We start from the raw sequence: 24124 nt of genomic DNA, 5'->3' as shown, positions 1-24124 counted from the left end.
TTTAATTTTGAGGGTGACTCCAAATCCAGACCTCCATGGGTTGATACATTTGATTTCCATTGATAATTTTTGTGTGATTTTGTTGTCAGCACATTCAACTATGTAAAGAAAAAAGTATTTAATAAGATTATTTCATTCATTCAGATCTAGGATGTGTTATTTTAGTGTTCCCTTTATTTTTTTGAGCAGTGTAGATCTCTGGTGCCCTCGAGGCATTTGTCTTATTTCATCAAACCATCAGACAAGCTCAATGCATATAGTTGATTTTATTAAACACATAGGGTGTGTCTATATATGGAAAAATACATGTAAAAAACCATTTGATTGGTCGAAAGAACAATCAATCAATCAAATATATTTATAAAGCCCTTTTTACATCAGCAGATGTCACAAAGTGCTATACAAAAACCCAGCCTAAAACCCCAAACAGCAAGCAATGCAGATGTAGAAGCACGGTGGCTAGGAAAAACTCCCTAGAAAGGCAGAAACCTAGGAAGAAACCTAGAGAGGAACCAGGCTCTGAGGGGTGGCCAGTCCCCTTCTGACTGTGCCGGGTGGAGATAATAACAGTACATGGACATTAAGGCCAGATTTTTCTCCAAGATGTTCAAACGTTCATAGATGACCAGCAGGGTCAAATAAGAATCATAGTGGTTGTAGAGGTCAGTACATCAGGAGTAAATGTCACTTGGCTTTTCATAGCTGGTCATTTAGAGGTTGAAATAGCAGGTGCTTTAGAGAGAGTTGAAACTGGAGCAGCAGCACGACCAGGTGGACTCGGAACAGCAAGGAGTCATCAGGCCAGGTAGTCCTGAGGCATGGTCCTAGGGCTCAGGTCCTCCGGGAGGGGAGGGAGAGGGGGAGAGAGAGAGAACAGACGACTTTCAGTCTACCAAGATTTTTTTGGGTCGGGGACTGCCCTAGTAAATATACACATTCACACTGAGCCACAGACCTGTGTTATAGAGAATCTGACTCGCCACACAGAGCAGTGTCTGATATATGACCCTGACCACAGCTGCCCTTGGCTTGCAGGAATGTTTCGTTTATTCAGTGAGCCGAGTGAGGATCAGTAAACTGTGATTTCCCACCCCTGTGTGAGTCAGTGTGCAAGAGTGAGTGAATGGGTGGGTAAGTAGGCCTCCCGAGTGGCGCAGTGGTCTAAGGCACTGCATCGCAGTGCTAGCTGTGCCACTAGAGATCCTGGTTCGAATCCAGGCTCTGCTGTAGCCGGCCGCAACCGGGAGACCAATGGGGCGGCGCACAATTGGCCCAGCGTCGTCCAGGGTAGGGTAGGGGAGGGAATGGCAGGCAGGGAGGTAGCTCAGTTGATAGAGCATGGCGTTTGCAACGCCAGGGTTGTGGGTTCGTTTCCCACGGGGGGCCAGTATGAAAATAATAATGTATGCACTAACTGTAAGTCGCTCTGGATAAGAGCGTCAGCTAAATGACGTAAATGTAAGTGAGTGATTGAGTCAGGGGGGAAATATGTTTCATGGCATATCAGCCCAATACCACCTGTAGTGTGGTTTTCCACTTTAATTTTGAGGGTGACTCCAAATCCAGACCTCCATGGGTTGATACATTTGATTTCCATTGATAATTTATGTGTGATTTTGTTGTCAGCACATTCAACTATGTAAAGAAAAAAGTATTTAATAAGATTATTTCATTCATTCAGATCTAGGATGTGTTATTTTATTGTTCCCTTTATTTTTTTGAGCAGTGTATCTCATAACACTGAAGCAGCAAACTTTGTGAAGACCAATACTTGTGTCATTCTCAACTTTTGACCACGACTGTACTATACCTATGGAGTCCTGTTGCTGTCTTCTGACAATCTCCTACTGTATCTTGGTGTCTTGGTGTCTCCATGTCTCTAGTTGTGTTCTGCAGGTGTGGAGGTTGTCCTCTAGGAGGTTGATCTTGAGGTGGAGCTCAGCCTCAGTGTGTTTCTGCTGCAGCAGCTGACTCTCCAGAGTGGCCTCCTGTCCCATCACTTTCTGGATGCACAGGGAGATACATGATGGTTTTTAAAGCATATATTATTTCACTCTCATAACATATAGCGTGTGTGTGCGTGCGTACCTCTAGCTGGCTCTGTAACAGGTTTATATGGTCTATGTTCTGCACCAGAGATGTCCTCAGCTGGGCGCATTTCCTCCTCTCCTCCTCATAGCGCTCTCTGCACTGTGATGACTCAACCTTGGCAGTCTGCAGTGCCATCTGGTGGACACATAAAGTACACAGTGAAACTCCTATGACGTCCCTTCTTAATCATTTGAAACTAAGGAATTTCATATTTCCCAAATCAATCACATGAATTAAATTAATAATTGACTGTAATAGGAAAATACCAATTGAACACAGCCCTGTCAGAGTACAGCCCTGTCTGACACCTTACCTTCAGGCTGTGAGCCCTGTCCTGGGCCTTGGTTTTTTGGTCAGTGACCCTCTGGAGTGCGGCCACGGCCATCTCCTCCAGCTCCTGCCTCTGCTGCTCCGACTGTAGCAGCAGCTTCTTGGTTCCATCCCTGGACAGCCTCTGAGGGAGAGGAGAATAATGATTTATCTTTGGTGTTTCAGCGTGGTGGTGATTTTGTATGTACATCCATACTGTAAGTTATATACAGTGGGGGAAAAAAGTATTTAGTCAGCCACCAATTGTGCAAGTTCTCCCACTTAAAAAGATGAGAGAGGCCTGTAATTTTCATCATAGGTACACGTCAACTATGACAGACAAATTGAGAAAATGTTTTCCAGAAAATCACATTGTAGGATTTTTAATGAATTTATTTGCAAATTATGGTGGAAAATAAGTATTTGGTCACCTAAAAACAAGCAAGATTTCTGGCTCTCACAGACCTGTAACATCTTCTTTAAGAGGCTCCTCTGTCCTCCACTCGTTAACTGTATTAATGGCACCTGTTTGAACTTGTTATCAGTATAAAAGACACCTGTCCACAACCTCAAACAGTCACACTCCAAACTCCACTATGGCCAAGACCAAAGAGCTGTCAAAGGACACCAGAAACAAAATTGTAGACCTGCACCAGGCTGGGAAGACTGAATCTGCAATAGGTAAGCAGCTTGGTTTGAAGAAATCAACTGTGGGAGCAATTATTAGGAAATGGAAGACATACAAGACCACTGATAATCTCCCTCGATCTGGGGCTCCACGCAAGATCTCACCCCATGGGGTCAAAATGATCACAAGAACGGTGAGCAAAAATCCCAGAACCACACGGGGGGGACCTAGTGAATGACCTGCAGAGAGCTGGGACCAAAGTAACAAAGCCTACCATCAGTAACACACTACGCCGCCAGGGACTCAAATCCTGCAGTGCCAGATGTGTCCCCCTGCTTAAGCCAGTACATGTCCAGGCCCGTCTGAAGTTTGCTAGAGTTCATTTGGATGATCCAGAAGAGGATTGGGAGAATGTCATATGGCCAGATGAAACCAAAGTATAACTTTTTGGTTAAAACTCAACTCGTCGTGTTTGGAGGAAAATAATGCTGAGTTGCATCCAAAGAACACCATACCTACTGTGAAGCATGGGGGTGGAAACATCATGCTTTGGGGCTGTTTTTCTGCAAAGGGACCAGGACGACTGATCCGTGTAAAGGAAAGAATGAATGGGGCCATGTATCGTGAGATTTTGAGTGAAAACCTCCTTCCATCAGCAAGGGCATTGAAGATGAAACGTGGCTGGGTCTTTCAGCATGACAATGATCCCAAACACACCGCCCGGGCAACGAAGGAGTGGCTTCGTAAGAAGCATTTCAAGGTCCTGGAGTGGCCTAGCCAGTCTCCAGATCTCAACCCCATAGAAAATCTTTGGAGGGAGTTGAAAGTCCGTGTTGCCCAGCGACAGCCCCAAAACATCACTGCTCTAGAGGAGATCTGCATGGAGGAATGGGCCAAAATACCAGCAACAGAGTGTGAAAACCTTGTGAAGACTTACAGAAAACGTTTGACCTGTGTCATTGCCAACAAAGGGTATATAACAAAGTATTGAGAAACTTTTGTTATTGACCAAATACTTATTTTCCACCATAATTTGCAAATAAATTCATTACAAATCCTACAATGTGATTTTCTGGAAAAAAAATTAACTCATTTTGTCTGTCATAGTTGACGTGTACCTATGATGAAAATTACAGGCCTCTCATCTTTTTAAGTGGGAGAACTTGCACAATTGGTGGCTGACTAAATACTTTTTTCCCCCACTGTAGGTACCGACATTGTGCCTGAACACACCTGAACACAGATCTTCAGCTGTGACTCTAGTGCCCCAATCTTTCCCTTCATCTTGTCCTCTTTGCAACAGATCTGTGAGGGTAGAGAAATATGAGATGCACTGGGGATAGGGACTGGTAGATGGTGGCAAATGGCTATTGTGCCCTTTCTTTTTCTCTGTATGTTTCTCTTGTGTTTCTTTCTCAGCTTCTTGGTGATAGGATGCAGGGTAGTCTACAGCTCCTCCAGTAGAATGAGGGTGGAAACGCTGTGAACTCGACTCTGAAACCACAGTCTGTCTTCAACCAGATCACTGAGCCAAACACAGTAGCCTATTACCTCATTTAGGGCTATATTCAATCTGTAACGCTTCCGATATAGAAATGTAAAGGTAATTTCAGATTGAGCCGACATGTGCAGCGTTTACCGTGAATGCAGACTCCGCTCAATTTCAATCACGCTGTAAAGCTGAACTTCCGCGACGCGGATTGAATAGAACCCCTAGAGAAGTGACGGACCAAGACACGCCAATAAGGACTCTTATGTTACAACCCAACAGTTGCACACTAGAGTTTGACACGGGAACTGGACTCCCGCGGATCTTGCGTGTCCTGCGGGATTCTGGCAGGAATGGGAGTCAAATTCGGGACAGGATCAACAGCCTACAGGAACAGGCAGTACAGGAATAGTTATAAACTTATTTTTTTGACCGGAAATACGTAATGTGTGGAATATTTCGTAAAAACAACAACTGTGTAGACTAGGCCTAATATAGTTAAGTACTTAATAAAAGTCAATCAAAAATGTAATTTCCCCCCTTCCCCTTCAGTCGGTTCATTCGCGCCTCGCTCCAGTGTACATGGCTTGTAAAAAATGCTGCTGTTTAATCTAGTAGGATACCAACTGGAGAGCGGGACAAACTGACTGAAGCGGCATAGCTGCTTTACTCACTTTAACGTCAAGCCCAATTGTTCACGTATTTAACAAAACCCGTGGCATCTGAGGTGAAGATAAATAAAAATTGATTGACTTATGCAGTACTACCACTCAGTTTTTGTTGTTGTTGTAAATGTTGATATGTGCGCAGTGCTCAGCTGAAGGCTACAGATTTATGCCGGCGCTGTTATGTGCAGACCATCCTGCTGGGGTCTCTGTCCTCATCCTTCAGCTTTATTAATCGATATACATTTAGGTAATTTAGAATACGCTCTTATCCAGAGCGATGTAGGCCTACAGTCAGTGCATTTAACTAAAATAGACAAGACAACATATCACAGTCGCATATTACTGAAATTATTTTCAATAGTTAGTAAACAAGGGCGCAAAAATGACCACGGACCGCGGGTGATTTTAATCGGGAAGGGACAGCAAAGTTCCGGTGTTATATAACTGTTGCGGGCTCAGGGCAGCACAGGAAAAAAATTGACAAGACGGGACAGGAATGAATTTTCATTATCATGTCAACCTATATGACACACTACATCAACCTACTCTCAAAACTCCATGGCAGTCCCTTCATGAACAGAGTATGATATAGAAATACAGTAATTAAGTGTGCATACATGAGTATGATTGAGAAATGGGCAAAGGTAGATAGATATTTGTGGACATCACATCAGTGTATAAGAGATCCAGGTCCTAACCTTCCAGACATTGTCATGTGAGAGCAGTAGAGTAGAGGTGGTGTGCTGCAGTATAGCAAGCTTCTGTTTCAGAGAATCCTCTCGCCACAGAGCGTCCTATGGAAAGAGATACACCATAATACAAGTAAGGTTCTGACTAAAAGGCATGTCTCAATTATGTGGATTATCATTACATATTCCAAAATGGTAGCTCCTGCAGTAATCTGAAGATTCAGCAGAGCAGGATTACACACCTGTAGATACTCAGAGAGTTGAACGAGGTCCTACATAGAGAGGGAGAGAAGAGAGTTTTCACAATAGGCATAAAATATATTCCCAACGTGGAGCAAGGAGGGACATCATATATGTGGTTATAATGGATGGTTGACTATGTAGTTCAAGTATCATAACATCAACTCTACGTTTCTACGCAACACAACTGATAGTGATGCCTTCTTCATAACTTTATGGGAATGCGGCCTCTTGTCCGAATGATGAATGATTATGTAGATGGGAACTGTGATTCATTGCTGTGGCTCACATTTTAATTAGAATCTACCCAAAACATTACAGATTCAGTACATTGGAGTTACTTACTGCCTCCTTAACAGTGCAATAGCCATGCCTGTGAATGATAGGAAAGGAGTGGGAGGTCAGATGTCAAAGTGAACATGACAGAGATAAACAGTTAAACAGATCAGTGTCTTCATGTTGAGGTCAGTAGCTTACTGTACTTACTTTGTCTGACAGCAGGCATTCCTCTGTTGTGGCTGACTGGTTAACGTTACTAGGCCACTCTGGTCCTGTTTAACTACTAAGAGGGAAAGCGGAAGATAATGAAATTCAGCAACAAACTCAGTGTTCAAACTTAATAAGTATGTTGAAATTCAAGTTTGATGATTGAGAGTACAGCCATGTGTGAAATATTGTTCAACCTCCATCAATTCAAAAATAAGTAGCCCCAATGAGTCCTATTTTACCTTTATCACTGATATCCATACTCTTCCTCAGTGAAGGCTGCTGTGGTGTGTGAGGGAATGTCTGTGAGACGTCAGAGTGAAGCTGCCCTATTTTGTTTTTCCCTCCTGCCCCATGCAGTGGTGGTGAGGTGATCCATGTCGCCTGGTGAAACAGTTTTGCGTCTGTGACACCCATTTTGTGTTTGACCAAATGGAATATTCCAGTATTTGTGTATAAGACACATATAATAACACAATGTCATACAGGTAATGTGTATTACATTTACAATTTTAGTCATTTAGCAGACGCTCTTATCTAGAGCGATATACAGGAAGGAGCGTATCGACAGATTTTTCACCTAGTCGGCTCGGGGATTCAAACCTGCAACCTTTCGGTTACTGGCAAGATGCTTCTAACTGCTAGGCTACCTGCCACCCTGTATTATGTGCTTACCTTCCCGATGGAGTGTACATCTGGCCAGGTTATCCCCAGATCCTCTGCTGATATGAGGGACTGTCTGTGGATGAGAGACACTCTCTGCCTGTTGGTCCTCATCGTGACTTTGGTCTCCTTGTTTGACTCCTTTTCATCAGCCTGATGAGTGGCAGCCTGGACAATCTGTCTCCTTCTCTGGAACTCCATCTGTCTTTTCTGCTGCATCTCACTCTTCCAGTCGGCCTCCAGCTTGTATCCTGGGCTGCGACATGTCGTCACATTGTTGCGATCTCTCAAGAACTCATGTTTTGCTGCCCGTTGTTCCAGCTTTTGGTCGTAACTCTCCATCCGATGTCGTCTCCTCCTGAGGTCTTTTTGGATCTCCATATTGGTGGATGAACTTTAACTGCAGGATTCAGAATAAGACAGTATAATTCCATCAGATTCTTAAAAAAAAAGCATGATTGGTTATGGGTGTGTCAAAACAGGATGCAGTGCATTCAGCTTTGACCCAAGAGAAATTAGGACCGCGAGCATGACTTTCAGTATGAATTAAATGAAGGAAATTAAGCCTGACCTGTGGTATGAAGTCCTCATTTATGTATGTGAAGCATGAGTTATGCTTCACCTTAAGCAGAAACTAGCTGTAGTGTGCTATCTCAGTGTACGAGAAGGCTGCTGACTCAAAGCTGAGACAGATCACTCACAACACACCATAGGTAAAGAGAAGGAAACACCATAAGAGGATGATACATGACCAAAACCACACATTTGTCTCTCCACGGATGAAGCCTTGTGAGTGTGAGTAGCAAAAACAAACCTGAAAATATTCAAAGAGCCCAGCAGCCTGTTGTGTCTCCTCTATCGTTTCTCCTCCTCTGTCTTCTTTGAATTCAATAACTGTCACATACTCGCTCTCAGAACAGGAAATGAGAGAAACCACACTGCTCATGTTCACACTTCTGTTCCACTATCATGACCCCACATTGCATCCTCACACTGTCGTCACACAAGGGCAAACCATCAGAGAAGTGACTGGTAGGAAACGTACATTTTGAGATGTAAGCTACTATAGAGTGGTGTGGGAAAGTTGTAGGCCTGCAGAATGTAGGGGTACTGTGGTTAGTGATATGCCCAAGCTTATAGTGTGCCACAAGGTGTATGTCTAGAAGATGTACAAACTTTGAACCACATTTCATATTTTCATGTTGGTCCCAACTGACTCAAAAATAGTCTGTTAACTGCTATCATACTGACAACTGGTTGACAACAGAAGTGATTTACTGTCACGACTTTTGCCAAAGTTGGTGCCTCTCCTTGTGCCGGCGTCTATTGGCGGTCGTCGTCACCGGTCTTCTAGCTGCCACCGATCTACGTTTCTGTTTTCCATTTGTTTTGTCTTGATTGTACACACCTGGTTCCCATCAAGTTATGATTATTTCCCTATTTAACCCTCTGGTTCCCTCATGGTTTTGTGCGTGATTGTTCTTTGTTTTGTGTTTATGACTGCTGTGAGCTGGTGTATTTCCCTGCGTGGAAATTAGAATTGTTTCTTTTCGAGTAAAGTTCGTCTGTTACTCAGTTCTGTGTCCTGCGCCTGACTCCGTCCTACCGCTGCACACTGACATTTACAGGAGTCTGTACGGGCTAGTCAAGGATCCCTCCCTAACAGAGACCTTTGCTCTGTGGGGATGCCGTAATGAATACCAGGCACACCCACAACCACTGCCCTGGAGCTGAGTATAAACGTCTACGTCTCCGGCATATTCTCCCATAAGGAATTTGTCTCAACAGTAACACCTTTATTGGGTGCTGTCCATCTATTGGATCAATGTGCTCTTGACTCTGGACTTTGCCCTTGTCTTTTATGTGGAACTAAGTCTTGGAAGGTTTTTGTTCCGCGATAAAAACCCAGGCCTGAAATATGAGTGGTGTCAGCTTTGAAGTAGAAGAGACAAATACATTTATCCACAACAAATAACACAGAAAATACATTGCCGGATACAACAGGTAAGGTACTTGTTTTTTTTCAGTGTTTTTCCTGGTGAGAGTTTGATCAGCTAATGAGTACACATCATGAAAGGGACGATCAATGTTTTCCAGTGTTACATAAAAAACGAGTAGTTAGAAAAATAGTAGTTGAGCTGTGTTTAGAGTTCTACTACTGACTTTGTAGCTAGACTAACCTGTTCTCGTGTGTAATTCATTAGCGGCAGACTGAATAACCAGACAGATAGCAACCTGAACATCTTTTTTGTATATATATGGTCCTGATTTAAACATGTTTTAATATAGCTGAGTTAGGGTATGAGTATCTCAACTACTTATTTATACTGCGAATAGGCCCCTTTTACCTGCTGTGAGCTGACTTATCATGAAACTATGTACATAGCTAACCCTAATAAAGATGGCATTTGATGACAGACAAATATGATGTGTTGCTAGGTGTCAAATCCATAGCTAACCCATAATAAACCATGATAAACCATCTTCTGTCATTTACTAATGCTTAACGGATCAATGTTTGACTTTATTTCAAACAATATCAACATTTTCAGCCGCTTGTGTTGCTTTTGTTTCAACCAATAGGGTCGATGAAAAATTTAATTGAGATTTGTTGTTTGCACTGTTCATGTGTGTTTGCACATCTCAATCATATAAATTAAGGTATCACAGAAGTTCACAGAGCCTTGAGGTTTCTGGTTTCAAATTGTTGTTTCCTTTCGGGAAGATTGCAATAGCACACAACTAATATACTGTAAATGTCTAAACCAGGGGTGTCAAACTCATTTTAGCTCAGGGGCCACATGGAGGAAAATCTATTCCCAAGTGGGCCGGACCGGAAAAATCATGGTATATATAACTTAAAAACAACAACTTCAGATTGTTTTCTTTGTTTTAATACGATCAAACATACAACATAAAGCTGGAGCCTGAGGACAGTGTGTCCAAAATAGTACAAGCACAACATCACTATTAATCATAAAACACGTCAAGTTTATTTGAAAATTCTAAAGAAAAAGAACACACAAACACACAATGCCTCAGTGATTAACAGAACTGTTTCACAGATCACAGAACTATATCAGGGTGTCATTTCTCAGGCAGAAATGTAGATAAAAAATATTGAAATCCTGTTCCCCAAACAAGTGCAAGAACCACAGAGTCAAGAATAGGTTAAATATACAAATAAAATAAAATAAATTAAAAACAATAGCACATCAACATAAAAACATATAAACATAAATCTGAAAGCGTTGCTCAAACTCCCGTAACAGTCCCGTTATTTTATCTTTGAACCGCTTCATGTCTGCCACATGTTGGGTCGCGCACACATTTTTCAGACAGGGGAAGTGAGCTGCATCCCCACCGGCAAGTTGCGTCTCCCACAATGACAGCTTCAACTTGAAAGAACGTATGCTGTCATAATACTGCGTGACAACTTTGTTGCGCCCTTGCAGCTGTTTGTTCAAGTTATTCAGGTGCTCTGTAACATCCACCATAAATGCAAGGTCCTGCATCCATTCTGCGGAATGAAATTCTAACACTGGTTTGCCCTTTTCTTCCATGAACTGTTCAATTTCTTCTCGTAAATCAAAGAAACGCCTCAGCACAGCACCTCGGCTTAACCATCTTACCTCAGTGTGGTATGGCAGGCCATAGATGTGGTCTTTCTCTGAGAAGGCTGTCAAACTGACGGTGATTCAGGCTTCTGGATCGGATGAAATTAACAGTTTGGATGACCACCTTCATGACGTTATCCATCTTTAATGACTTGCAACACAAAGCCTCCTGGTGCAAAATACAGTGAAAAGTCAAAAAATCACGTCCTCCATTTGCAGATTGCACTTTCTCTCTGAACTTTGTCACAATGCCTGCTTTTTTCCCGATCATTGAGGGCGCACCATCTGTAGCCAGGCTGACAGCGCGGGACCAGTCCACTCCGACCCTGTCCAGCGCGCCGACGAGTGCGGTAAAAATATCAGCTGCTGTCGTTGTATCTGTCATCGGCACCAACTCCACGAACTCCTCGGTGACGGTCAATGTGTCATCAACTCCGCGGATGAAAATGGCCAGTTGTGCAACATCTGTAATGTCCGTGCTTTCATCAATTGCAACCGAAAACGCAATAAATTACTTTACTTTTTGCTTCAACTGGCTGTCCAAATCCACTGAAAGATCGGAAATCCTGTCTGCGACTGTGTTTCTTGTCAGGCTGATATTTGCAAAAGCCTGCCGCTTTTCAGGGCACACAATCTCCGCTGCCTTCATCATGCATGTTTTTACAAATTCACCCTCACTAAATGGTTTTGAAGCCACTGCGATTTCATTAGCAATGAGGTAGCTAGCTTTCACTGCAGCGTCACTGATGTCTCGGCTGTGAGTAAACACAGACTGCTGTTTCTTCAGACCCGCCAACACTTCTCTCATCTCCGCTGTCCTTGAAAGTTGTCATATTTGTCGGCATGAAGACTCACATAGTGGCGACGAAGGTTATATTCTTTCAGCACTGCAACATGCTCTGAACACACCAAACATACAGCTTTCCCATTCAATTCCGTGAATAACTAGGATGACCATTTTTCTTGGAACACTCTGCACTCTGCGTCCACTTTTCTCTTTTTTGACAGAGACATATTGGGGCAATGAGGGTGCCAAAGCACATAATGTTAAAAGTAGAAGCCGTAATAGATATCGCGGGAAAAACAAAGTTGCTCATTGGCTGCACGTGCTTGACCTACTTGCTCTGCCCCGGTATAAACAGTTTGCTTGCTTAACACAATTGCTATTGCGCCATCCAGTGGACGCAATTGGAACAGCAGTTTAATTTATAGAAAAATTGCAGCGCATTTTTATACTTAACCAAATTGTTATTATTTTTTTTTGAAATTTTTTTTGTTCAAAATCATCTCGCGGGCCGGATTAAACCCGTTTGCGGGCCTGATCCGGCCCGCGGGCCGGACGTTTGACACCCCTGGTCTAAACATTGTCTTTAGACTGTAAATACAGCCCGCTGTACTGCCTGTAATAACATAATGAATGATTAACCCTATGGTTTATGAGGTGTGACGACTAAAGGTTTGTCTTCATGGTTCAGCTCAGCTCTGGAGTCTGATGTTACTCATTCATAGCACATCCTGTATAAAATCAAATGAATAGAATCATGACAATAACAACAATGACAGGTGAGTGTTTTATGTTACTCTATCACTAGCCAATAAGGTGAAATGAAGCAGGCAGCAGTAGTTGTATTATGCTCTTGTGGTTGAGTTTGTGCTGGAGTGTTCTTGTGTCTTTACTGTATCGCTGTCTCCTTGTGTTACAGTTTTGTGACGAAGGTGTTTCAGGATGTACAGGAGTAACAGTCCCTATGGCTTTGACTCTAGCAGTTACATAGGATCTGTCCAGTCCATCCAGTCCAAGTAGGTGTTCTCTTGTGTGCTTGGACTGTAGCTATAACCCGTTTTTTTTTCTTGTATATTCTGTCTCTGAAATCTGTCTCTGAAATTGAATCTATATTATGCTATTCTCTCAATTTTCTTGTGGCAGTGGCTATTCAGTGGATGATCGGTCATCACAGATATCAAATCTGTCCAGACCAAGTGCCAAGTCAATATATAGTAAGTAAAGAGAAAACATGACCATTAATATTGACCTTGAGCAGTTGAAACTGATTACCTAAAGCATTGTTTATTATAGATTAATGTTTTGTGAAAAGCAACTATGCATAACGTGTTAATCATTCCATGTTTCCCATCAGAGCAGAGGAAGGAGTATTCAGACTCTATCACCAAGATTATGGACAAATTCCATTATAGAGTAGAGGTATTGTTTTGGTTTATCCAATATAATGATTGTACTATGCTAATCATCTAGCCATGATAATGGTCTGCCTTTGATCACAATAGATACACAGCTATTTCTGTGATTTCCTATGAAGGTATAAACCCTGTGTCTGTTCTCCAGCATTTGTTCACCTGTGACCTGGATGGTGGGGAGGTGCGTGATGTGAATGACTGTGTTGAGAGGCTTAATCTGCTGGATGGGATGGGCCGGGTGTGGGGGCAGGACATGGTCCTGGAGGTGCGGGATGGGAACCTGCTGTTAACAGACATCGAGACCAAGGTTGGTGCATAGACTTTACACTTGACACTAAAACATTGGGTGGGCATAGCTATACCCATAGTTCCCTAACAGATATGAAGTGTTCTAAAGAAAGAACATACATGCTGTACACAGCACAACATGCATACATGCTGTACACAGCACAACATGCATACATGCTGTACACAGCACAACATGCATACATGCTGTACACAGCACAACATGCATACATGCTGTACACAGCACAACATACATGCATGCTGTACACAACATACAGGCTGCAATAGCTATGGCTTCTGTTTGGTGTTTTACATTTCTCTTTGCCTTTTCAAATGTACAGCTGGCTTAAAAATCTCTAACGTTATCAGTTCTGATTCATGACCTACTATTCTTTCTCCCCATCTCCGCTCTCCCTGTGTGGGGTTTAGGAGGAGCTGGAGTCCATGCCTCTGAGCAGCATCGTGGAGCTGAAGGCTGTGATGGACAGCTGTGTGTACAATTCCCTGCTGACCGCGACCGTTAAGGACCGCAGCAAGAGGACCACCAGTGTCTTCATGTTCCAGTGTGAGGACCTCAGGGTGAGGACACTTATGTATTCCTGAGCCTGTCACCAGCCTGTATTAGGATCACTATGTTACTCTCATGTTTCAAAATGGATGTTGGTGATTAATTTCAGGCCGATTTCATAAAACGGGACCTAGAGAGAGCACTCCCTCACCAGAGAGAGGACGTTAGCAATCACAGCAACAACAGGTAATAACAGTCTACAAAATGTGTTTTAAATGGTGGTGCACTGCAGCTTATCACAGTATATGCTCATTTTCTATGGGTAAACCTGTTCTCCTCTGTAGCAGGGGCAATCTAGAAGATATGGCTGGCCATCAAATTGTTAGGAATCTTCAGAACACTGGCCCACCCCCTGAGCAGAGAGAATGGACTCCTCCAGAAGACCCCTCAGCTCAATGGAGCACTCCAGACTATGGTAAGTCAATGGCATGCTCCAACCCAAAGTAACTCTGTAGTCATAGGAAACCATTGATCAAGAGGACTAAAGTTGTGAGCTTGTCTAGATCACTGTAAGAAATCCTGAAACGATTTGCTCAAGGGTTTGTTTCCAGTGTTAATGACAGATGAATAGCTTTAGTCAAGGTGATGCAAAATATCTTGAAAACAATAAATACTGTATTTATCAATGTGTGTGTTCAATAGATGAATATCCTACACCTGTACCTACACCGCCCATTCCCAGAGAAGAGCCCCCTCCTCCCAGGAAGGAAACCCCAGTCCAGCCCCTCTTTATGGAGGACAAGCCCGAGCCAGCCCCTGTCTCTCCTCCACGCCCATACACAGAGACTGATAGGAAAGTGGTCAGTGCTCTGCCTCTATCTTTATATTATTAATGTTAGCAATACTGTGGATGATTGCTTAAGGTACATTTAGTGGGTTGCATATGAATATTGTACAACATTTTCTTTGTTTTTCTACAGGACATCTTGAATCATATTTTCAATGACATTGAGATCTTTATGGGTCAAGTCGCTGCTGCAGCAGCCAAAGCAGAGATGAAGAAAAAGAAGAAAAAGAAGAAGAACAAGGATAAAGGTGATTTAGAAATATATTTCCCCTTATTCCAAAAAAGGCTACACCAGTGGTTCAATTGGGCCAGAGCTACTGTATGGGTCCAAAGAGAAAATTAGAATAAAAGTATGATAAACCAAAGTAAGTGTTAGGGTAATGGTGGTTACGATTAGGGTTGAGCTGGGGTGTGGACATGAAGCTAGGGTTAGGGTTATGGTAATGGCTGGTTAAGGGCTCCCGAGTGGCGCAGCGGTCTAAGGCACTGCATCTCAGTGCTTGAGGCGTCACTACAGACCCCCTGGTTCGATTCCAGGCTGTATCACAACCGGCCGTGATTGGGAGTCCCATAGGGAAGCGCACAATTGGCCCAGCGTCGTCTGGGTTTGGCTGGTGTAGGCGGTCATTGTAAATAAGAATTTGTTCTTAACTGGCTTGCCTGGTTAAATGCATATACAGTGGGGAGAACAAGTATTTTATACACTGCCGATTTTGCAGGTTTTCCTACTTACAAAGCATGTAGAGGTCTGTAATTTTTTATCAAAGGTACACTTCAACTGTGAGAGACGGAATCTAAAACAAAATTCCAGAAAATCACATTGTATGATTTTTAAGGAATTAATTTGCATTTTCAGGTGCAAGATGACAGTGGGCAAACTATGGCCTGAGGTTTTTGTTTTTTGATGCCATTTGTTTCTTTGTTTCATTTCCATGGCATTGAAGGCATGCCACCAGCAGAGGAATTTGAAACCTGTCTCCAGAAAATCAAATATGGGTTCAACCTTCTGGTGTGTATTCAAATAGCTCTGCTATTTTGCTTGTTGTAGACTCATGATTTAATAAATGCTATTAATTTAATCTGAAAGTTTAATCCAGTACCTTTGGTCGGTTCACTGTGATAGGGGGAGCTCAATGGAAAGATTAGTAATCCCAGCGCTCCGGAATTCGTCCACTGCCTCTTCTCCACCCTGGCATTTGTAAGTTACTCCTACTGCTTACTCCATCTTTGTTTACAGCTCAGTGCTTCACCCATGATCATCTTTTTTAACGTAATGTTTTGAACCAACCTACCTTCTGTCCCATTTGATTATATGAGCAAATTAATTGACAGTGCATGATAAATCTTCCTATCAATGAGTTCCGTACGCTTGTTTCCCCACCACTTCCGCTCCCTCCTCCAGGTGGTATCCCACTGCCCTGAGGAGCTGCCCCCCACCATCGTGGTGCCCCTGCTGGAGCCTGAGTGTATCCGTCTGCTGAGTGAGGAGGCCACCCCTGAGGAGGACCAGCTGTGGCAGTCACTGGGAGACCCCTGGAACATCCCCAGGTGAGACTAAGTGATGAAAAGCCTATCAGGGAATGGGGAGTTACTGTCAGTCAGGGGTGTTCTGTGCATGCAAATTTACTTCCATACATTTTGACAATGGTTTCCTATGTCCCTGATGGATTACCAGTACAAAATGGCCCGAGGATGACGAGGACATCCCTACCTACACTCTGGAGTTCTACGATGGTTGGCAGCCCCCAGAGGTGACCCACTCTCCCCCAGGGAGAGAGCCTGAGAGGAGGCAGCAGAATCAGAGTCAGAGTACGCGCTCCACCCCTGAAAAGGTAAATATATAGTGAGCTGCATCTTATAGTTCTCTATAGGCTGGGTAGTTTCAATAAGGTTTCTTTCAATAAGTTATTTCAAACTTTTCCCCTGTAGAGTTCGGCCCAGTGGAAGCCTCCACCATCACGGTATGCATTAAGAAACGATTAAACTTTTTAAAAGCCATGGAAGCATTATGGATACATATTGTTCTGTGTGTGTCTATAGCTCTATGTATGTGTTTTCAGTCCAGATGAGCCAAACCCCAGTTACATGCGTGTGATGTATGACTTCACTGCAAGGAACAACAGAGAGCTGAGCATCTCCAAGGGAGAAGTGGTTCAGGTGAGCCTCATCAACACCACTACATGTCAACAGCACTTTGAAGTCTGTCTGTCTTCTCTGTCTGCCTGCCCAACAGGAGGTTTGACTGAAGCGTGTGTGTGTGCTCTGTGCGTCCACAGCTACTGGACATGTCCAAGAAATGGTGGAAAGTAAGGAGCGACAGAGGGGAGGAGGGCTTTGTGCCCAACAACATACTGGAGTCACTGGACAAGGAGCAGGAAAAGCAGGCAAGATACCCCAACACTTTACACTGGAAAGCCTGCTGTGTGTTATTATGTTGTGTATGCTCCATGTGGGGAATTCAGACCCGAGTTACGCGTGCATGAATTTAACTTTATTCCCTTTTCCCTTTCTCTCTATTTGTATTCTGACCTTGATCTTAAGCATGAGGAAACGCATGTGACAGCCAGCTATTAGTTTGGGGTGGAGATCATAGAAACAGAGGTGTGTCTACAGATATGCCTATTCTGACCTTGACTTAATTCCCTCATAATTCCACCACCTTTACTCGCGAGGAAACCATGAATAAGGTTGAGCACCTGTCAGTTCCAAGTAAAAAAACATCTACTACTTCCGAAAAGAAATAACACCATTCTCCATGCACTGTAATGTATACATTGATAAGAACTACTGTATGTAAAATAGTTAATCTGTTTGGAGAAGGGGATTGTAATCACTAATAGCCATTGTTTTAGATGATTTTTCCTTATCGCTGGAGATGAATGTGAAGCCAGTCATACGGAAGCAAACTGAAAATCATATCAACATGACATGTATTGCAGCCTCTTTTCCAAGGTGAAGTAGGCTATAAATAGCTGTGCCGTTATTCTGAATTTTAATTGAATGTTCACATCATTTACAGGGATGAAATTTGGATCAACCTACCTAGTTGATTTATGCACTCTATAATGTTTTAATTATATGCCTGGGCTTTTCTGTTTTTTACTCCCAAAGAGCTCGTTCTGCACCTGCAGAAGTTACACTACATTACCAAAAGTATATGGACACCTGCTCATCGAACATCTCATTCCAAAATCATGGGCATTAAAATGGAGTTGGTCCTCCCTTTGCTTATATAACAGCCTCCACTCTTCTGGGAAGGCTTTCCACTAGATGTTGGAACATTGCTGCAGGTACTTGCTCCATTCAGCCATAAGAGCATTAGTGAGGTTGGGCACTGATGTTGGGCGATTAGGCCTGGCTCGCAGTCGGCGTTCCAATTCATCCCAAAGGTGTTCGATGGGGTTGAGGTCAGGGCTCTGTGCAGGCCAGTCTAGTTCTTCCACACTGATCTCGACAAACCATTTCTGTATGGATTTCTCTTTGTGCTCGATTTTCTACACCTGTCAGCAACAGGTGTGGCTGAAATAGCCGAATCCACTAATCTGAAGGGGTGTCCACATACTTTTGTGTGTATATATAGTGTAAGTTTGAATACCAAATACTGAGAAGTGCTTCAATCAAAACGCATAACAAATCTAAGTCTGAATCGAGCCCCATGTGTATAGTGCATTGTATTAGTATGTAATTATCAAGACATTATCCCCCCCTGTTAGGAAACCAGTGGGTCTCCCTCCCTAACCAAGAGGTCCAAGCCTGACCAAGTGAAGGCCTGGCTGGAGTACAAGGGATTCAGTAAAATGTAAGAGCACTCAAACTCCCAATCACATTAACTATAGATTATAGATCTCTGTAGGCATACATGTGATTGACTACAGTAGTGATAAATAATAAGTGAGCATGAGAAAATGACAAGTATTGTATATTTTCCCTGATTTGTTCATTTCCTCCCTCACTTTCTCTCCTTCCCTCCCTCTCAGCACGGTGCGCTGTCTGGGTGTGCTAAGTGGCTCTATGCTCCTGGGGATGACGAGAGAGGAGCTGAAGATAGTGTGTCCTGAGGAGGGGGGGCGGGTCTTTTTCCTGCTCCAGAACATCAAGTCTGCCATGGCTGTAAGTCACACATTACTCTGTCTTTAGCTGTACAACTGTTGATTTATATTCTTGTACATGACAGGTAACAAACGAATTTGTTTTTCCTTTCCACTCCAGCTTGCCAGTGAGGTAAGGCCAATAGAGCCTTAGGAGGGGAGGAGACAGGAGGACCAGAGAGTGACAGTCGGGACGTGACGTTTCAACCTACTACTTTCCGCTGTCCAATAGAGAAAATACTGATATTATCCACTGAAAACACAGAGTAAGCTGAGTTTAGTTAGAAGTATGTAGGGTGGACGTATCAAAGCTCTAGTGTTAAATAGTAAAAAATACTATTTGTGCATTTGATAAGATCCAATATTTAAAGACAGATTCTCTCTATATATGTTCTGTATCAACTGTTTTAACTTAAATAATATGTTTACCATATGTATTGTATAAAACCAGTGTTTATGCCACTTGATTCTATGATTGATCTCGATTAGTTTATTCAAGTCACCATTTCTACATGTAGAAATTAATGTTGTTACAATACTTTTTATGTATCTTGTTGCTGTATCTGAAATGTAATCAATTGATATATATTTTATTTTGGTAGTGATATGTATGGACACTTCAATGAGTAAATCACATGACATAAAATCATCAAGTCAGTCAGTTAGGCTGTATCTCTATAAACTAAGCATGTATCTCAATGTCGGATCTGTCTAGCCACATAAATCACTTCTATTATTTGACTTAAGTCAATTAGCTGAATGATACCAGCCAACAACTGAATCAATGATGTAGGACACAAGTTAGATGAATAAACATGCTTTATTTCATTTTTCAGACATTACACATGTACCATATCAGAAGCATTTGAGTAAATGTAAAAGCAATGTAAAACATTGGCATTCATTTAAAGTCATGAATGACTACAATATTCTTAAACAAATTAAAGACAATGAAAACCATGTCAATAATAGAAAACATGTGCAGAGAACCTTTCATGTAAAAACATTAAAACGTCTAATAAAGAAAACATGAATTGAGCACAAAATAATCACAAGTGAACATCAAACTCTTTGTATTCAACATTATGAAGTGAAAAGAATACTAGGTGATTTTTTAAAGAGAAAATGGATTGAACAAAAAACGAAACTCGAAGCGTGATGATTGACTGATTAACTGGTTTGTGTTCTGTGATGACAGACTGTCTATTACTATTGCCCAAGACTCTTTGCACTACTGAACACAATGCAAGAAAACAAACAGCATTTGACTCAAAATGTCTTCCAACTTTTGATTGGGACAGAAATACATATGGCTGTCCTTAGTGAAGTTTGATACAAAGTATGGTCTATGGTACACTACAGCAGGGCCTACAGGTTCCCTAGCATTGTAGTTTATAAACAAACAAACTGATTGTACAGATGGAGACCAACGGCAGGAGTTGGTGAGGTTTTGAAAGAACAGATCTGTGAACTCTCTGATGGACAATCTGAAATGGATGGATGGAAATGAAAAGGTAAGGTCAACTGAAGTCGTTGGGTCCCTCAGTGAGCAACACCTGGATCTAAACATGGATGTCTGATCCTTTATCAAGAAACTACACATATCCTGCTCCACATGAGACAAACACTTAAATCATACATGTATCCTCTAATTCAAAATACGATTTCAAAGAATCAAATCAAAAGCTGTACTAAACGGTCGCTTGTTGTTTTTTAAAGCCCTCTTTGGATCAATCAAAGAGATGTATGTTTGTGGGAAGGATGAAATTGCTTGAGTAGGTGTGTTGGTGTGAATGTTGCCAGATTACATAGGCAGCTCTGGCTGAGTTAAATGTCAGGGAGGATACCCATTATGGCTCTGGGTACTACCATTGCTGAAGACCCCTCCAAATAACTAGTTAACTTGATCAACTTCACTCAATACTCTGAGAGAGAGCTACATGGAAAATGTAACAGAGTTCAACAGTCCTAACACAATCAACAAAAAAACACCAGAAAAACAATTAACATTCAAAATAAGACAGAAATATAAATGGAAATATTGAGTCCAATTGTAAATCTAGTGAAAGACAAGGCCAATAATAATATTTGTAATAATTTTAACAAACTAAATATTTCTGCTTGAATAACGCAAGTTTAAAATGATCTACAGCAACTATACTTAAAGTTTGTGATCTAGATATTGATATACTGTTTATATAAACCTTTTATTTCCATAGCCTTTAAAAAAATACACTTTATATATTAAATCCAACCCCATGTTCAGCACACACCACTCCTTCACAGTGAAACACCTCACTGCTGAGGAGCTACAGAACAGCCTCCCAGGAGTGAGATTAATGCACACAACTTGTCCTAAATTATCTGGTTTCTCAAACATTTACTCGTATACATCAGGCTTTTGTCACACTTAGGTTTTTAAAATGGGCTGGTAGGTACGGTATGCAATGCATGGTGAACATTTACAACTAGGGCCCAGTAATTCCACTGGAACAGTCTTGGCAAATAATAGGACTGTACAAATAGAATAGCTATAACAATTTTCAAGATGAACTCCCACAGTTTGAATCGGGCATAGATGATGGGGATGAATTTACAGATCATAGAATTAGGAATTAGAATAGGATCTCTATGGTACAGATCACATCTGTTTTGGTGACCACGACAACCATGACTGTGGTGGGGGTGAGCTCATTTGATGCTGATAACAACCATGCAACTATGTCTCTGCATGGTTTGAGCGTTGCCATCGTGATGAAGAGCTGAATTTGAGTTTGTTTTGCTGAACTCAAACTAATAATAATCATTGACTGCACACATACTTCATACATGACAGTTGTTCAGCTTCCTTGGATTCTCATGTGTTGCTTTTTCACGTTACAGATCCCTTTAGACAGCTTCCCAGACACTCCCGTGGCCACACAGGGCTCCATGCAGGCATGCACAACATAAGATGCACAGGGGAAATGCAGTCAAAGCAGAGCATTGGTAAAACGGCTTCTTCCACTTCGCTGGAAGGACAGGTAAAGGAGAAGGTACTTTAACACACAGCATGCAGCCTGGTTTCAGTTCCAAAGGCATCCTCTTGATGTTAGGACAGCAAAAATGCTAAAGCTTGATGAGAACAGGTGCTGTGGTTGTTGTTGATGAGGAGTGAGGCATTGCAGCAGGGCATGACAACGGACAGTGACAGGCTAGCAGTGCCCAAAGCTCAAATCAAAAGGCACTGGTAAGTCTGGTTTGGTGCATACAGGGCACTGCATGCAATAACTAATAACCAACATAGTGGGCCCAGAGGTCAGTCCCCGGGGTCTGTCCTGGTCTCTTTAGAGGACCAAGGGGTGTGTGGGGGGTGGGAGCGGGACACATACACAAGGGGGTGTGGAGGGTCCATGTCCAAGCACATGGTGAGTGTTGAGGTAATGGTAGGGGGACAGGGGAGCCCCCCTGGCATGCTTCTTGACTTGTGCTTGTAAAACACACTGTGGTTGAACATCTCTTATCATACACACCTCTCAGCATCCACTCTACCAGACTGATATCCTTCTTAAGATATACACACATGTACCTATATCCTTTCTAGATATTTAGTATATTGTACACATCATGGAATAGTATAAATCTACTATTTTTGGCTGCATATTCTATAACCAATGTGATTTGTTATAAACAGGGCAGTAATGTATTTTTCTGCGGCAAAAAATAACATTGATCTTAATGTTAATTTAATGGAATGTTTGCAGTAGCCCAGTCAGGTACACAGCTCCATGTCCTGAGGGCTGCTGCAGTGTGTCTGCTGGATGTCCTGCCTGCTATTTAGTTCAGAGCTGACTTAGATCAGGGAGACCAGCCGAGAGGACTCCTTTAGCTAGTAAATCACTACAACAGAGACAGATGAAAGCCATCAGATAGCCAGCAGCAGACACAGACTGGAATTGTGCACGACTTCTGCTTCTAGACCACACAGATTTGGTCCTTTCTCAGTTTTTCTTAACTCAGTACGTCCATACATTAGAAGTTTGTTACCGCGGTTTCCATGCAACTCTAAGTTACATGTGACTGTTCCGATCAGTGCGCAACAGGTGTTGGAACAATGTAGTGTGGAACAGTCACCTATGCATTGTTTAGGTGTGTCTATGTTGTGTAGGTTAGGCGACCCATGGACAATGCACTGATAATATTTCTGTTGAGTTGTATCTGCTTCCCTACTTCATTGTGAAGATATTATACTAGATGAGCTTAAGGCAGCATGACTGTGTGATGGAAGATAAGCAGCTTTCAGGACGGGTAAACTGTGCATTGTGTGTGTGTGTGTGTGTGTGTGTGTGTGTGTGTGTGTGTGTGTGTGTGTGTGTGTGTGTGTGTGTGTGTGTGTGTGTGTGTGTGTGTGTGTGTGTGTGTGTGTGTGTGTGTGTGTAATATAGGTGTTGTGTACAAACATGCCATCAAATCACAGGCTGAACTGTGGTACCTTTTTTCCCATGCAGGGTCACATGACAAAGCAAAGGGAATAAGTTTTGGTTTGAAGGTATGGAGGGTCAGGAGATCAAAGTGACAGAGAACGTGACCCAGGAACAGATCGAAGAACAGATGAGGTGAAAAAAAGACTTCAGGCTACAGTCTCTCTCCTCCCATATGCGTATTAGAAAATAATCCAAGCACTGGATGTTAACCCTGCCAACCTTGGCCATGCTGATTGAAATAGAACCTCACAGTGAGCATTAGAGAGAAAGGGAGGAGTCGAAAGATGTAGAGAGGAAAAACAGGGCCTAACCAGAGAGAGTTGAAGAGGGAACCTGGGTTAAGGGAGGAAGGGGGACTGGAACATGACTGAGTCCATACTGACCCCCACCCATCACCGACAGAGAGATGGGGACACTCAGGGAGTATTGTATCCTTGGCTTTAGGACAAGAGAGCTGAGAGACGAGTGCACAGTCCAGTTCCATAGCAGGAGGGGGATAAGGGGGTAAGAGGTAGAGGTTAAACAACAAGCTGAAGTCCACTCATATTGCACCCCCTCAGTGTCATGCAGGTAGGGGCCGAGGAGGGGTTAGAAGTTGGGGGGGTTGTTCAGTTAGTGTCCTTCTGCCCCCACGGGGGCCATGGAGAGGGTGTCCTCCTCGCCAATGTTGTCCAGCTCCTTGGTGCGCACGGCGTGGGTGATGAGGTTGAGCTCCTCCAGCAGGGTCTCACTGCGGTATGCCACGCGGATTTCCGGGACGTTGGTGCGACGGATGTCATTGCTCTCAGGGCCCTCCTTGCTGTATTTGGGCCCCAGCCAGTAGCTCTTTGCCTGGAGACAAGAGAGAATGTCAGAGC

The 24124-nt window shown here is 42.8% G+C and overlaps 3 protein-coding genes across 11 annotated transcripts in view; 1 reads left to right on the top strand and 2 right to left on the bottom strand.

The window, feature by feature from the left end:
- Nucleotides 1-249: 249 nt before the first annotated feature.
- Nucleotides 250-8150, bottom strand: LOC311133196 (TRAF3-interacting JNK-activating modulator-like). Of its 6 annotated transcripts, none has more exons than XM_084166654.1 (12): nucleotides 8078-8150; nucleotides 7276-7663; nucleotides 6843-6984; nucleotides 6601-6676; nucleotides 6460-6487; nucleotides 6117-6146; nucleotides 5884-5979; nucleotides 4262-4333; nucleotides 2405-2545; nucleotides 2089-2226; nucleotides 1811-2003; nucleotides 250-838 (listed from the first exon to the last, which is right to left on the bottom strand). In XM_084166654.1, exons 2-11 carry the CDS (start codon nucleotides 7642-7644, stop codon nucleotides 1845-1847), a joined length of 1251 nt encoding a protein of 416 aa, XP_084022780.1. In that variant the 5' UTR covers nucleotides 7645-7663; nucleotides 8078-8150; the 3' UTR covers nucleotides 250-838; nucleotides 1811-1844. The 6 variants fall into 6 exon arrangements, with proteins under 6 accessions (XP_084022780.1, XP_084022781.1, XP_084022778.1 ...); XM_084166655.1 differs by lacking the exon at nucleotides 8078-8150 and adding an exon at nucleotides 7835-7920; XM_084166652.1 differs by having other exon boundaries at nucleotides 253-2003.
- A 634-nt stretch (nucleotides 8151-8784) lies between these two features.
- LOC311133194 (epidermal growth factor receptor kinase substrate 8-like protein 3) lies at nucleotides 8785-19632 on the top strand. The gene is made up of 20 exons (XM_084166650.1): nucleotides 8785-9267; nucleotides 12584-12680; nucleotides 12808-12878; nucleotides 13019-13083; nucleotides 13225-13383; nucleotides 13791-13940; nucleotides 14039-14115; nucleotides 14214-14344; nucleotides 14572-14729; nucleotides 14850-14964; nucleotides 15661-15725; nucleotides 15840-15914; nucleotides 16119-16264; nucleotides 16392-16548; nucleotides 16646-16677; nucleotides 16777-16873; nucleotides 16993-17100; nucleotides 18430-18515; nucleotides 18694-18826; nucleotides 18926-19632. The coding sequence occupies exons 2-20, from the start codon at nucleotides 12607-12609 to the stop codon at nucleotides 18956-18958; spliced, it is 1932 nt and encodes a 643-aa protein (XP_084022776.1). The 5' UTR covers nucleotides 8785-9267; nucleotides 12584-12606; the 3' UTR covers nucleotides 18959-19632.
- Nucleotides 19606-24124, bottom strand: part of LOC311133192 (AMP deaminase 2-like) — a 58612-nt gene continuing 54093 nt past the window's right edge. For all 4 annotated transcript variants that reach the window (XM_084166647.1, XM_084166646.1, XM_084166645.1 and 1 more), the window contains one exon: nucleotides 19606-24098. In XM_084166647.1, the coding sequence (XP_084022773.1) occupies nucleotides 23880-24098 (219 nt within the window). In that variant the 3' untranslated portion in view covers nucleotides 19606-23879. The remainder of the gene's footprint in view (nucleotides 24099-24124) is intronic.

Source organism: Coregonus lavaretus (genome assembly GCF_964263955.1).
Source record: "Coregonus lavaretus genome assembly, chromosome: 8".
In the NCBI taxonomy this organism is placed as follows: Eukaryota; Metazoa; Chordata; class Actinopteri; order Salmoniformes; family Salmonidae; genus Coregonus; species Coregonus lavaretus.
The sequence above is the reverse complement of the archived record's forward strand: the minus strand, read 5'-3'. Positions and strand labels throughout refer to the sequence as shown.

Bases quoted from the DNA above. Each gene is read 5' to 3' on its own strand.
- LOC311133194 (XM_084166650.1), top strand. From the start codon at position 12,607: ATGTACAGGAGTAACAGTCCCTATGGCTTTGACTCTAGCAGTTACATA. The intron at 13,084-13,224 runs GTATTGTTTTGG...TCTGTTCTCCAG, and splicing joins AATTCCATTATAGAGTAGAG to CATTTGTTCACCTGTGACCT. The intron at 16,678-16,776 runs GTATGCATTAAG...ATGTGTTTTCAG, and splicing joins TGGAAGCCTCCACCATCACG to TCCAGATGAGCCAAACCCCA.
- LOC311133196 (XM_084166654.1), bottom strand. From the start codon at position 7,644: ATGGAGATCCAAAAAGACCTCAGGAGGAGACGACATCGGATGGAGAGT. The intron at 6,147-6,459 runs GTAAGTAACTCC...CTCTCTATGTAG, and splicing joins ATTGCACTGTTAAGGAGGCA to GACCTCGTTCAACTCTCTGA. The intron at 4,334-5,883 runs GTTAGGACCTGG...CTACCCTCACAG, and splicing joins CACATGACAATGTCTGGAAG to ATCTGTTGCAAAGAGGACAA.